Below are 13,422 nucleotides of genomic sequence, written 5' to 3'. Positions count from 1 at the left end.
CAAGTCCTTCATGCATGTCTGTCCAGCATTTACTATGAAGGCCTCATTTCTAATCCTTGGGGGGCTCTTCCCTCCCCTGGTCTTTTTGGCGACGTATTCTGGACTCTCCCCCTCTTTTCGTGGTCATCAGCCATGCAGTTGTCGTCCTTTGGGTCTCTACATGAACCAGACACCTGAAATGCAAGTCCTGTCCTTTTCTGAGGTTGTGAAATTGTCAAACAGCTCCTTGCTGGTGGGTGTTTATTGCCCCCGCCTTGTATTGATGGGGGTTTGGGCTGGTGGTGGGAGCTATGACAGCCTCTGCATGTCCCAGATGGCCTTGACCCCAGGTGTGAGCATCTCCCATTCTGGCAACTCAGCCCAAATTCCTGAATCTGCGCAGAATCTCTTTCTTTGGATCCAATAAAATCTTTTTTTATGTAAGCACCAGCTTCTCTCCTGATTCTCTCGCCCCCCTCCCCACATCTCCATCAGTAGAACCCCAGAAGTTAAGCTGATAAAGGAGGCAGGGAGGAAAGAGACTTCTGGGGGGTACCACGTTTCTTGAGCTCCAAAATCCTGGCACTGGTGGAGTCAGCTTCTGTCCTATAGACTTGTTGGAGAGCAATCTGCTTGATTCCATGGAGACGCCTGGAAATCGTTGCTCAGCTGGAACTAGCTTTCTCTCAGATGTTCACCAAATGATGGAACGGACCTCCTGAGGTTTTTTGGCATTATCTGGGCCACGTGCAAATTACCTGTCCTGTCCTCTTTACCCCTGAAATATCTTGGATGTCCTTCAAGCCTTGGGAGCAATTTCTGGCAGGGCCATTTGCTCAGCCGTTGGGGCTGAGGTCCTCTCCAGATGGGAGTTGAAGATGTTTCCCGATGGACTGCTTACAAGGGTATCACAGTCTGCAAACCAGCCAACCCCGCCAAGACGTTGGGTGAAACCTTCTTAGGAGCCTTCAAATGGAGGAAGACGCTGCTTCTGAGGTGGCAGCCTTCAAGTTGCCTTCAATTGGAGACAGCGGTTTCAGTGCCCAACTTCTGCAGGTTACTTGAATGGATCCATTTTAGGAGTTCTGTCTTGCAGAGCGATCCACCACGGTCTGTCCCTCAAGCATTCCTATGCGTGAGCAACACAGCTGCCCTTCCGGTCAAGCTCATCCTCAGACAGGCTGATGTGCAGGCAGGTTTCATCGATGCTCAAGAAGGGCCGTGGGGCATCCCAGTTCTCAGCTGCTTCCACCCACAGATGGGCTTCTGTTGGCCACCCAAGACTCTCCTGGCCTTGGGTTTTGGCACGGGCACTGGCGTTCTGGCTTCCTCCCAGCGTCCTGGCTTCAAACTCAGACCTAGAGAAGATGCCTGGACTGCTGAGCACGGAGGGTTCAGGGGCGGCCCTGGAAGTCACCGCAACCTTCTCTGTCTCCGAGCAGGGAGAGATGGTTTTACTTGACCTCCTTCGCAGGGTTGGTGGAGGTGGATTCAGCTTGGGGATGAACATCTGCAATCTGTCAAATGAGGATGGGAAGCAGGTCAGAGTCAAGACCGGTCAAGGGTGTGGAACCTCAACCTGAGAAGGAAGCAATTCGTGGTTTGGTTGGGTCAGTGCAGAGCAGAACCACCACAACCTACCTTTCCCTCAGCATCACGGCATCTGGACCACTGCAAGTGGGTTGCGTGCTTCCATTGGGCGCACTGCATTCATCCGCTTCAGATCCCTCCACACTGCGGAGTCCGTCAGGCCCTTCCAGAACCGCCAGATGTTCCTCTTTCTCCAGCCTGCTGGACAGTCCGCTACCCATCTCCAACTTGGTCACGTTCTGGTGGGATTCATAAGAAGCCAGATGCGTCGTGGGGCTGCCCACTAAGCTGGCTGGTGTTGAGGTGGAAGACAAGTTGATTTCCAGACCGTAGTGGTCCTTCACGTTGAGGGACAGAGGGTGCTCCGAGCTCAGGTTCTGCAGGGAACGCTCAACTGGAGACAAGAGGGGAGAGGCATGGCTCAGAGACAGTTGGAGACCGGCAGGTTTTGTGCCGTATTGAAAGAAGGTGCTACTCTGGGGTAGCCAGGTTTGTTCTGCACCTCCGCTCCCCCCCGTCTTTCTCTCTTCCATCTCCTGAGCCCCTCAGTTCTCTTGCTGCCAAGGAGCAGGTGGCAAGGGACAGCTAACCACCTCACCTGCATCCATCCCTTGCTCACCTGGACGCCGCAGCTGCACCTTGATCTCCAGCTCCTTCAGTTGCCTCACCAGCAGGGAGACATGTTGAAGGAGATCGCGGTTGGTCAGGAGCAGCTGACGGACACGAGCCTGGGCCTCCACGCGGGCCGTGGTCTCGGCGGACAGCTGGTCCTCCAGAAGCTGCACCTGTTGGGAACAGGACGTGGGTCTTGCATGCCAGGCATCTCCTTGAGGCCCCAGAGGACAATGCCCAGAGGTGTCAGGTTCTAATCAAGGACGTTGCACCAGGGGCGCAGGCCGGGAGTTGTAGTGGGGCGCCCAGTTGGATGGCAGCTGGAGCTCACTTTGCAGTTTGGACAGGTGGAAGATTTATATGCTGTCTGCTATAATGTCCATGTCAGGATGCTCAGCCCTAGAACAGGGGTCTCCAACCTTGGCAACTTTAAGCCTGGAGGACTTCAACATCCAGAATTCCCCAGCCAGCAAAGCTGGCTGGAGAATTCTAAAAGTTGAATTCTTAAAGTTGCCGAGGTTGGAGACCCCTGCCCTCAGAAGTCCCTGCAGACTCTGCTCTGTCACCTCCCGGTTGGACTCGCAGCTCCCACAGAATCATTCATTGCCAGGAGTTCCACAAGCCAACTTTGTGGCCTGCCCGGAAGCCTCCTTCAGGGGTGACCCAAGTGAATTGTGGTTGTAACTAAGGAGCAGAGCCTTTCCAGAGGAAAAGAGGACCGGGGGGGCCCTGAACTTTTGCACCCAGGACAGAGAAGGCTTACCTGTGCGACTGCCACCTGCGTCTGCTGTTGCTGTTGGAAGAGCTGGTGTTGGAGAAGCTGCAGGCAGTGCTGGGAGGCGAGTGGGGTGGTCGAGGCAGAGGAAGAGGGGCTCCCCGTGCTGCCCAGGGGCTGGGCTGAGGATGGCCGGAGACCGCAGTTCTCCTTTTCCTGGAAGCCAGAAGAGACCGGAACTAGGGGCTGCTCCTTTCGCCCTCCTGCACTCCCAGGAAGCCCCACGGATCCAGCTTTCCTGATTCATTTCCAGGGCTCTCCCCAAGGAGTCACCCACCTGGCTGTCCTTCGCCTTGGGGCTGAGCCTGTTTTTCAGCTCTCCCAGGTCAGGCACGGAGAAAGGCAGCTCACAGACCCCACAGTCGGGGAGGCACACGCCTACTGATCCGGCCAAGCCGAGGTCTCGGTCAGCCAAGGCTGGTTCCAGCGGTTGGAGACCTTCGGGAGACACAACCAAGGCAGGAAAAAGTAAGACCCAGCTGGCATTCTGGCGCTGGGGAACTAGGGATCGCCTTGAAAGGGGAGGGGGCTGTCTTTGAGCGAAGGTATGAGTTGGTCCTCCAGTAAAACCCCTTCCCAGCCTTGGAAAGTGGAGGAGGAGGAACCTGGAGTAGATTCGGACTGGGCTACTTTGGAGCTTCCTGCAAGAGAAGCTGGATTGCTTATCTACCCTTCATCTAGAAAAGGTTGACCTTGGGTAACAGAAGCTAATTCAGGTGTGTCTCAACTTATCTGCTGCGGGCAATTTAATTTCTGGATGGATCAAAGGGCATCCTGCAGCCATTTGAATTTGCTCTTCGTGGGAGGTGGGAGAGGCCTATTTTCCCACCTCAAATCCTCCCACTTTTGGGAAGCCCAAGATGACGAGATGAGTCCCCTTTACCTTCTCCAGATTTACCATCTGGGAAAGGTCCCCTCAACGTCTCACCTTCTATCTGAGCGTCATCGGCAGAATTGTTGCTGGCCCCATCCGCTTGGCCGTCCGCATTCTGGAGGGCGTGCTGCAGGCTGAGTTTGTGGCACACCTCAAAAGCTTGGCCCACTGTCCGCACCACACGCATGGCCTGGGTCTGTGGGAAGATGCTGGGTTAGCAGGAGCCAAGGCTTGGCACCAGGTAGCCCAGCTTGGCCCAGCTTGGCTTGCCTTCTTCTTGGACTTGAAAACGTTGCAGCGGAAGGAGTTGTTGGTGCCATCCCTGGCAATGTAGCTGAAGATCTTCAGATCTTGAGAGTCGTGGGAAACGTAGAAGATCCTGAGGGAAGGTGGGACCAGAGAGAGAGATACAAAGTCATCTTAAGGCAAATCTTACCTTATCTCCTCCTTGCTCAACCTTGGCAATTTCAAGATGCGAGGACTTTAACTCATCAGTGGTTGGTGAATTCTGGCAGTTGAAGTCCACCCATCTTCAAGCTGCCATGGTTGAGAGCAACTCAGCAACTCAACCGCTCCAAGCATTCAAAAACACTAGCAGACTATGGTCCCTTATCCTCCAGAGGTTCTGGAGGGGTTGATGTCCGGTCTTCCTGGATGTGGTCACCGGCTTGGATGGCTGAACACTCCAGACATCCTTGAATCGGGAATGTAACACCCAACGATTCAACGGTCCTTGAATTCTAGATGTAAGGAATTCCTTCCTTCCTTCCCCATGGAAGAGGGCAGATGAGAGGCGTGGCTGTTCAGTCCCAAGTTAAGTGTTGTGTTGTTACAGATAGTCCTCAACTTACGGCAGTTTGTTTAGTGACTGCTGCAGTGGCACTAAAAAAAAGTGGGGGGGCTTATGTCTGGGCATCGTGATGGGTATGGAGAGGCAAGAAGATGCAAGAGGCTTACCGATAGACAGGGTCATGCATCACCGTGACTTTGCCTTCATCCCATGTCCATTCCTTTCTCTGGAAAGGAGATGGAGAGAAGAGATGGCGTTAGCAGGGCCAGCTGTGAATGCAGCACCCCGTATCCCCCAGGAGTTGAGGGGAGCAAGAGACCCCTTTGGCAAGGACTTGGGATGATGGAAGCTCAGAGGAGCTGCAAGAGCAACCTCTGGGCTTCCTTCCTCCTCTGCCAAAGGAGATCGGGATCAGTTGATAAACCGCAGAGGTCCAAGACCTCTCTTTGAATAAGAGAGTTCCCTGAAATCCACCCTTCCCACCCAAGCAGCCTGGATCACCCTGGGGCACTGCTCCGCTGATCTCTGGGCTCCCACCTTCGGCTTCTTCCTCAGCAGCACCTTCACCCCGTCCACCGAGACCACGATGCTGACTTTCCTCTTCTTCACGTTCTTTGCCTTAAACTCATACTGCGGGGGGAGAGAGGAGAGTTGCCATCAACAGCCTGGGCACAGGGAGTCCTCGGCTTAAGGCGTTAAGCAGGACCAGAATTTCCATTTCGCTAAGCGAGGCAGTTGTGAAGATATATATATGCCAGCCCCTCCCCGCCATCCCCATCCACTCCATTTTACGACTTTCTTTTGCCACGAGTGTTAAGCTATATCTCTGCCATTATCAATCCTGGCTTAGCATGCTGGGCAAACCAGCCAACATCCATGCCATGAAGTTGCTTTCTTCTTCTCAATAGGAGTAACCGTGAGAGGGATCGTGGAGTCCTAGTGGACAACCATTTAGATATGAGCCAGCTGCAAAAAAAGCCAACACAATTCTGGGCTGCATAAACAGAGGGATAGAATCAAGATCACGTGAAGTATTAATACCACTTTATAAGGCCTTGTAAGGCCACACTTGGAATATTGCATCCAGTTTTGGTTGCCACGATGTAAAAACGATGTGGAGACTCTAGAAAGAGTGCAGAGAAGAGCAACAAAGATGATTAGGGGACTGGAGGCTAAAACATATGAAGAACGGTTGCAGGAACTGGGTATGTCTAGTTTAATGAAAAGAAGGACTAGGGGAGACATGATAGTAGTCTTCCAATATCTCAGGGGTTGCCACAAAGAAGAGGGAGTCAAGCTATTCTCCAAAGCACCTGAGGGTAGAACAAGAAGCAATGGGTGCAAACTAATCAAGGAGAGGAGCAACCTTGGAACTAAGGAGGAATTTTCTGACAGTTAGAACAATTAGTGGAACAACTTGTCTCCAGAAGTTGTGAATGCTCCAACACTGGAAATTTTTAAGATGTTGGATAACCATTTGTCTGAAGTGTTGTAGGGTTTCCTGCCTAGGCAGGGGGTTGGGCTAGAAGACCTCCAAGGTCCCTTTGAACTCATTATTATTATCATTATTCTCCAGGTGCCCTTGTGCCCACGCCTTGCTTGTCCCCTTCTGGGCAGAGCAGAGGAGTCATCCATCAGATGAGGCCTTTGAGTCTGAAAAGATCCTTGTCTCCCAGATCAGGAATTGCAAATGCTGGGGGGCAGACCAGACCCGCAGCAGAGAAGGCCCCCCCCATCCCACCCTGCGGCTAATCCTAGCAAGGGGTCCTTGGTGGGCGGCTTGGAATGGCCCTTCGAATTGCAGGACTCGGAGTGGGAGATCTCCAGGTGCGGAGTGAGGAGTGAAAATGGGTATAATTGTTCCAGACACCCCACTTCAATTCTCCGGGTTCCGGGTTTTCCTTTGCTCCTAAATGAGGGGGCTTCTAAGGGAGCCCCCCCCTCCCCCGCCTCATCAGGGCCTCAAGACACGTCTGCTCCGGCTCCACATTTGCGCAACCCGGTTTCAAAGACGTCCTATTGATTTTTAGGAGCCGCAAGATTTGGTCTTTGTATTCAGGGCAGTTTGTTGGTTGGGTCAGGGATGTAGAAAACCAGACCATCAATAAATCAAAAACCGCAGTGACATTCGAAGAGGGAAAGGTTTCCTGGGAATCCTGTTTTCCAGAAACAAGGTCGTTGCCTCGGCTGGCGCCAGACTGGCAGATTGGCAGCACCATAGAAGGTGGAGATGCAGAGAACGGCTGTGCCACAGGGGGCAGATGGAGGGCATCATTCAAAGGGCGGGTGGCATCGTCAGAAAAGAGTGGGGGGGAAACTGCTGGAACAGGTGCCCAGGCGCTCCAAGGGGGCATCGCTTCCCCTTTGCTTAATATTCCAGGCCAGTCGGAATGGAGCTGCTATCGGTGACAAGTCAGGAGACGCGGCTTTGGGGTTTGCAGGGAGAAGGAAGCTTAATTTCGGCTCAGAAAGCTCGACAACTCCAGGCAGCTAATAATAATCTGAAGGGAGGCCTTGCCGTTTAAAAACATTCAAATTCAGGCTTAGCTTGGCTTTAATGACAGCGTAGCGTGACATAACCAGCTCTTATCAGCCACATTTGCATTCTGCTTGATTCTTCCCCTTCTCTCTCTCTCTCTCTCTCTCTTTCTCTCTCACAATTTCTGACTTTTCCTCCTTCTTGATTTCTCCAAGGGAGGGTTTCACTCGCAAAGCCCCCGCCTTTGATCTCTGCTCTGCAGGCTTTCCAGCTTTCCCACTTTTGTGGGGGTGGTACAGCATCTGCACCAGGAGAAAACGTTTAGCCTCGTGGCTGGGCATGTAGTCCTCCCCCACCCAGCCACCCCCCTGTTCCCATTGACAACTTCTCCCAAAGGTCTTTTTGCAAAAGACTGGCTTGAAAGTGTCTGTGTGTGTGTGGGGGGGAATCACAGGTTTATTGTGGAGTTCGGTGGCACATCCAAAGAGTTGGTGCCACCAATCATGCAACCACGTAACATCCTGGGGTTTTTTTTTAAGGCGGTGGAGACTATAGGATCCAATCTGGGCCGGTCAGCGGGACCAGAAGTTTTGCCTTCGGAGCTTCCATAGGAAGCTGCATTTGCCCTTTGAGGTTGGGCTGCAGGAATCGTTTTGATATTGTGTTGTGGGATCAGTACTGGGTAGGGTTGCATTTTCCTCCGTCCTTTGGGTCTGTTCTGCTTCCCCACTTCCCTAAGCTGAATCATTGGTTTCTGTGAACCAGCTCCTCCTGTGTGGGCGGCATCTCAGTCGGATTTTGGTTTGCATTCTTTTTTCCCCCCTCTTCTGGCAAAACAGGTTCTTCCCCACTGAACGTATCAGTGAAAGAGGGATTAAAATGCTCGATTTTGCTCTCCCTGCAGTGAAAAATCTGTTCTTCAGCTCAGCCGAAAGGTGACGCATGAATCAAGGAAGGAAGCACAAGCCATAATAAATCTGTTGGTTGCAAGATCCATAGGGCACCTTCTGTCTGCTAGAAAAGCCAGCCAGATGCCTCCAACAGAATCACAGGATAAGGAGACACTTGGCCTCCCCCTCCTTCCATGGTCCTCCCACTCGTGTCTTAACAAATGATGCAAGGGAGGGATGGGCTACAAACCGTGGTTCTCAACCTTGCCCACTTGAAGGTGGGTGGACATCAACTCTCAGAAGTCCACAACCAGCATGCTGGGAGTTGGACTCCATCCATGTTGGCTGGGGAATTCTGGGAGTTGAAGTCCACCCATCTTCAAGTGGGCAAGATTGAGAAACACCGGTGAATTTTCCTTGGAACCATTTCTCCGAGGAAGCTGGCATAGCACTGTAGGCACCACATGAAGGACTTTTCAGGTTTTGTGCTGCGGGGTGTTTGTTTTAAAGGCCAACCACAGCGAGCCCAGTTCAATTGGCCTGGAAAGCGCAAAGAGGATCCACCAGGTTAAATCCTGCAAAACTAGTGGCAAGGTGTTCAGAAGCTGGACAGTGACCAAGAAGAAGAAGAAGGGTGCCAGCAGCCAACAGGCCCCCTGGGTTGTGTTTAGAGGACATCAGCTCTGGCCCTTCTACTCAGCCTCTCCCAACTTGATAAGTTGGATTTTCCAACTGGTGAATTGGATTTGCGAGCTTGAAGTTCTCGTGGCTATTTTCCTGTCCAGAGAGGACTCGGCTTTCAGGCCTTGGAGACAGAGTTCTGAGCAGAGGTGAGGGTCAGAGTGGGCAGGTGGCCAGTTTATGAGGACACCAAAGCAGTTTCTCCTTAAGCTTTCAGTGGTCTGCCTCTCTCTCCACTCTTTTCCCACCTCCGCCTCCAATGTGGGCCACACCTCTGCTGCAAGTATCTGCTGGTTTGCCTGCTCACATCAACAATGTGTTGTGGTCCACCAGCAGCCTGTGGAGCTGGCAACGGAGTTGGACAGCGATGAGGCTCAGGAAGAGCGTGGGCCAGTCCTGGAGGCTGGGAAAGGCCCGGATAAGGGCTCTGCGTCAGAGGCTGAGGTGGGGCCAGGGCCATCGGGGAGTGAGGTGCGGATTCCAGAGCCTCCAGAGGCTGACAGTAGTGAGGCAGAGGAGCAGGAGGAGCCTGTTCCTAATGCACGCATGAGAAGAGCTGCCAGAAGGCAAGAGCAGCTCAAGCAAAGAGGACGACTTGGGAGTAGGGCCAAGAGATGATTGGCCCCTCCCATAAGGCTTAAAAGACCAGCAATGGCATTTGGGCTCTTTGCCGGAAAACAACGTTGATACCTTTGTCTTGCTGCATTTGTTTCTTATTGGCGTCTTCTGAAATTTTGCCAAGAAAAGCCTTTGGCAGTTTGCCTAATTAGACCAAGGTTGGTGATAAGACTGAGGAATTTTGTTGGGAAGAATTTGCTTTGATTTAGTTTGGACGACACTGAGACTGAGTTTAATTCTCAGTTGTTCTAATAAAGTCTGTTTTTGAACTGATTGCGTCTACTCCTACCTACTTGGGCCTGGGTCACAAGACAGTGCAAAAGTGTGTCTGGTGGTTACAGTGGCACAGCACAGCCGTGGGCAGACCACGTTTTCCTTTCAGAACAGGTGCTGCTGACACACCCGCAGCCCACCTGCCGTGGTTCCCACCACCCACGAGGATCTGGGGAGGAAATGAAGGCGACCCTCCCCTTGGAAAATAGGCCAGAGTTGCCTTTTGAAAGGGCCGCCCACCTCCTTCCGCCCTTCCCTCCGTTCCTGGCTGCCTTTCCTGGCCTCCGTCTTCCTTCCGTTCTGGAAGAGAGGCCAGCCGTGGGCTCGGGAGCATAGACAGCGGGAGCCTGGCCAAGCAGAAGGTGGCATGGCTGCTTCTCAGAGAGGAAGGCGGGGGTGGCATTTGTGGAGAGGAATTTGGGAAGAAGAGAAAGAACATCCTGTCTTCCTCCCTTTCCGACAGAAAATACTTCCGAGGGCCTCAGGGGTTGGGGAGGGGAGGGGAGGAGAGATGGGGATGGGGGCTGCACTGACTCACCCGGATTCTTCTCATGGCGGCCACAATCTCCATACGGCTGTTGGGTCTTGGCACATCCAAGCTTCCAATGTACTAGAGGGAGAGAGAGAGAGAGAGGGATGCCATTTACACCAGGGCCAAAGCCCAGGAAGGGGCGTCGGTGCCCATGGGGAGCCCCTCACTGCCCTCAGGATTTGCCAGTCCTCTGGGCATTGGTGCAGGCTCCTCGCCCCACTCCCCAATTTTGCTTGCCACTCAGTGCCACGTGTGGCTCAAAAGAGCGGAATTCACAGGTCCCAAAGAAGAGCCGGACTCCCATCGGTTATTTTTTCCCCAGCAGCCTGCCCATTGGAGGGTAGTGTAGTCCCGCATATTTGATGAGCACCACGTCAAGGACAAGCTGAGAAATGAGCTATTGCAAAAGGCTTTGTCTGTGTTAAAGCAAAGAGACCCCTGGCCTGCCGGCTTGCAAATCGGGATGAGAACAAAATTTAAGGAGGTAATTAAGAATCTAAAAAAAGAAAAAAGAAATAGGGGCAGTTTGTTCCAGGATTGAGACAATTAACAAGGGTTGGATGCTTCCAAATGTAAACAACCAATAATTGACACTTGCAAGTGTAAATAATCGTTCATACACTATTTTTAAATCCTCTCCCTTCAAATGGTTCTAATTAAAGACCAAAAAGGCCTAAGTGCCAGGAAATCTGCTGCTGTTGCTGCTGTTGCTTTTTTCTTTTCTTCATCTCTGGAGTGCTAACTCAGTATATTTTTATCTCCTGAGGCTTTAAAATGGGAAGCCCATCCATGGCTCCCCACCTGGTGTCCTGCCCCGTTCCCCCCACCCTTCCCATCTCTTATGCTTCTTGTAGATGGAGACCCTCCTTGGCCATTTGCCCCCCTGAGAAATGAGGGGCTTGTTGGCTTTTCTTTTTGTTGGGAACGGAGGCAGGGAGGGTCAGTGGGGTCCCCAGGATTTAAGGGCAGCCTGGTTGTTTGTTTTCTAAAGGAATTTGGCCCAATTGGGAAGTGAGGAGCTGAAAAGCCTGACATTTAAAGCATCTCTCCCTCTTTCTCTCTCTCTCTCCCACACACCCTCCCTGCCCTCCAAAATGGCCACTCCAGACACTTCCTCATTTAGCAAACTCCTGGGTGCCTTCAGAGATCAAGGCAGAGCCTGATCAAATCATCTTCAGAAAAGCAGCTCAAGTCGGCCCAAATTTCAAACCCAGGAATATTTCATCAGGACAAGGCAGAGAGAGACTAACCTGCTGGCAACAGGGTTAAATTCAACTCCCATTGAAAGATCCTGCGAGATTGCATAGACTGAAATACGCCACAGTGCCTGGCTAACTGGCCACTGAAAATTCTGCCCCTGAGGAGAACTTGGTGAATACCAAATTGTGCCCATCCTGACCTACTGCAACAACTGGTGGTGGGGTATAAGGCCGAAATCAGCAAAAACTGGTATTTTGGCTTTTTGCAAAACTGGCGTTTGAATGTTGCTGGTTAGGGGAGCAATTTTCCCATATATATTTTAAATCTCCCCTTGGATAAAAATATAGATTCTACAGTGTTATAATATTTGCAGTAGATTTTTCTCATAGGAGAATCCACTCCCTTTCCATTGGGGCTGATGAAGAGATCTGTGCCAACGAGAAGCCTCCACATTTTTTTCAGCCGAAGAGACCCCCGAAGCCAGGGAGCTGACCTCGTCTTGCAGCAAATAAGTGAAAGAGGTAAATTTTGCAAGATAGGAGGGGGGGGGGGCGGTTTCCCCTGCCATTTAGGCTGCTAATTAATTCTGTGGGAAACCGTCCAACTCATTTAAACTCTGAAATCTAAGGACATTAAAATAATGGTTTAAAAAGCATCCAACAGGACAAACCAGTTTATGCAAAGCCAGATCAAGCCTGCGTGGTGGACCTGTTTGGTTTTTCTGCCCCCCTTCCTGGTCACTAAAATCTCTTGGCTCCACCCAGGGAACCAAGACCACAGTGGGCTACTCATCTGGGGGTGGGCTCATTAACCAGGTTTTTGCCCGGTCTGGGTTGACTGATTATCCGCTCCCGCGAATGGCAAGAGAAGGAGGGGAGAGAGGAAGTGGTACGTTTTCCAATCTGACCAGCGCATGGAGGTGGGTTTTTTTCTTTTTTCTTTTGGCCACACCTAGGCATGGAAACTCGGAGGGAACTAGCTGCTAGATAAGTCTTCATTTCGCACCTGATGCCCAGAAGGGGAGACTGTGGCTGCAGAGAGAAGCTCTATTTCAAACTTCCGCTGCCTTTTCGTCGCATCGGGCGTCCCCAGTGCAGCAGTGACCAAGCAACTCTGCCCTTTTTGCCTTGTGCGGCCCCCTCCTCACCCGGCTTTTTCCAGACGCAGCCGGCCGGCTAGCTGCCCGCAGGCGGATCCAGCTAAGTGCCAGGCTAGCCGCGGCCTGAGAGGCGGTGTCTCGCGCCGGAGCTCTCTTCCCTTGGCCCCGGCTGCCGGGACTCGGGTGGACAGAGCTGCCCGAGGGGGGGTACCGGCAGGGCGATCCAAGCGCGTCTGGGAAGGAGCCGGCCGGCCGCAGGCAAGGCTGGGGGTGCCACGGCCCCTCGGCTGCCCAGGCGGGGTGCCCTCCCCCCCCTCCCTCCCTCCCTCCTTCCCTCCCCCCCTTCACCTTGGCCTGGAAGTGGATGCCGTGCTGGAAGGCTTCCTCGTTGTGCAGCGGCAGCCGCGCGTCGCCCGCGTCGTCCACCAGGTTGTAGCGGTTCTGGAGCTTCCCGGGCATCTTGCGGCGGCGGCGGCGGACGAGGCTCCCGAAGGCTTGCCCGGCACCAACGCATCGCCGCCCCGGCTCTGCCCTGCCCGGCCAGCCGCTCTGCCGCCCCGCGCGCCCAGGCAGCGGCGGGTTGTGCGAGGAGGGCGGCGCTCGGCCGGCCAGGAGACGGGGCGAGCCAGGCAGCCGTGGCTCCTCCCGGGTGCCGCCCGTGTGATGCGCCACGTCGGGGCGGAGCGAGGCGGGAAGGGGAAGAGGCGGGCGGTCTCCGGGAAGGGCCGGTGGGTCGGCTTCGGAGGCGCCCCGGCAGCCGGGCCGGCTTTCCGCCGGCACTGAGACCGGGGCGCAGCGCTGTCCATGGTACCAGCCCAGCAGGGTCGTGGTCCCACCCCGGAGAACCGGCTGGGGGTCTCAAGGAGAACCAGAGGGGGCTGAGCAGGACCACAGCCTCCCCCCCATGATCTTTCTTGGGGACGCCCTTCAGGGCCCCCAAGTCAAAGTCCCTCCCCCCCCCTTTGTCTCCTGCAATGATTTTTTTTCAGTGAAATGTTTTAGAAGTAGCTCAAAATTTACAAGCTGTTTC

The 13,422-nt window shown here is 53.4% G+C and overlaps 1 protein-coding gene across 2 annotated transcripts; it reads right to left on the bottom strand.

Annotated features, from left to right (window-relative positions):
* Positions 1-247: 247 nt before the first annotated feature.
* On the bottom strand, positions 248-13,000 carry LOC131186074 (carboxyl-terminal PDZ ligand of neuronal nitric oxide synthase protein-like). 2 transcript variants are annotated; one of them, XM_058159313.1, is made up of 11 exons: positions 12,741-13,000; positions 10,100-10,171; positions 5,122-5,250; positions 4,788-4,846; positions 4,101-4,209; positions 3,885-4,026; positions 3,234-3,394; positions 2,945-3,112; positions 2,189-2,354; positions 1,621-1,963; positions 248-1,496 (listed from the first exon to the last, which is right to left on the bottom strand). In XM_058159313.1, exons 1-11 carry the CDS (start codon positions 12,849-12,851, stop codon positions 1,109-1,111), a joined length of 1,848 nt encoding a protein of 615 aa, XP_058015296.1. In that variant the 5' UTR covers positions 12,852-13,000; the 3' UTR covers positions 248-1,108. The 2 variants fall into 2 exon arrangements, with proteins under 2 accessions (XP_058015296.1, XP_058015297.1); XM_058159314.1 differs by having other exon boundaries at positions 5,158-5,250.
* Positions 13,001-13,422: the final 422 nt, after the last annotated feature.

The sequence above is a fragment of the Ahaetulla prasina genome, chromosome 16 (genome assembly GCF_028640845.1).
Source record: "Ahaetulla prasina isolate Xishuangbanna chromosome 16, ASM2864084v1, whole genome shotgun sequence".
Lineage (NCBI taxonomy): Eukaryota > Metazoa > Chordata > Lepidosauria > Squamata > Colubridae > Ahaetulla > Ahaetulla prasina.
Note: the sequence above shows the minus strand (reverse complement) of the source record. Positions and strands in the feature narration are given on the sequence as shown.

Bases quoted from the DNA above. Each gene is read 5' to 3' on its own strand.
- LOC131186074 (XM_058159313.1), bottom strand. From the start codon at position 12,851: ATGCCCGGGAAGCTCCAGAACCGCTACAACCTGGTGGACGACGCGGGC. The intron at 5,251-10,099 runs GTGAGTCAGTGC...CTCCCCCCGCAG, and splicing joins CCGCCATGAGAAGAATCCGG to TATGAGTTTAAGGCAAAGAA. The intron at 3,113-3,233 runs GTGGGTGACTCC...TCTGGCTTCCAG, and splicing joins CCAAGGCGAAGGACAGCCAG to GAAAAGGAGAACTGCGGTCT.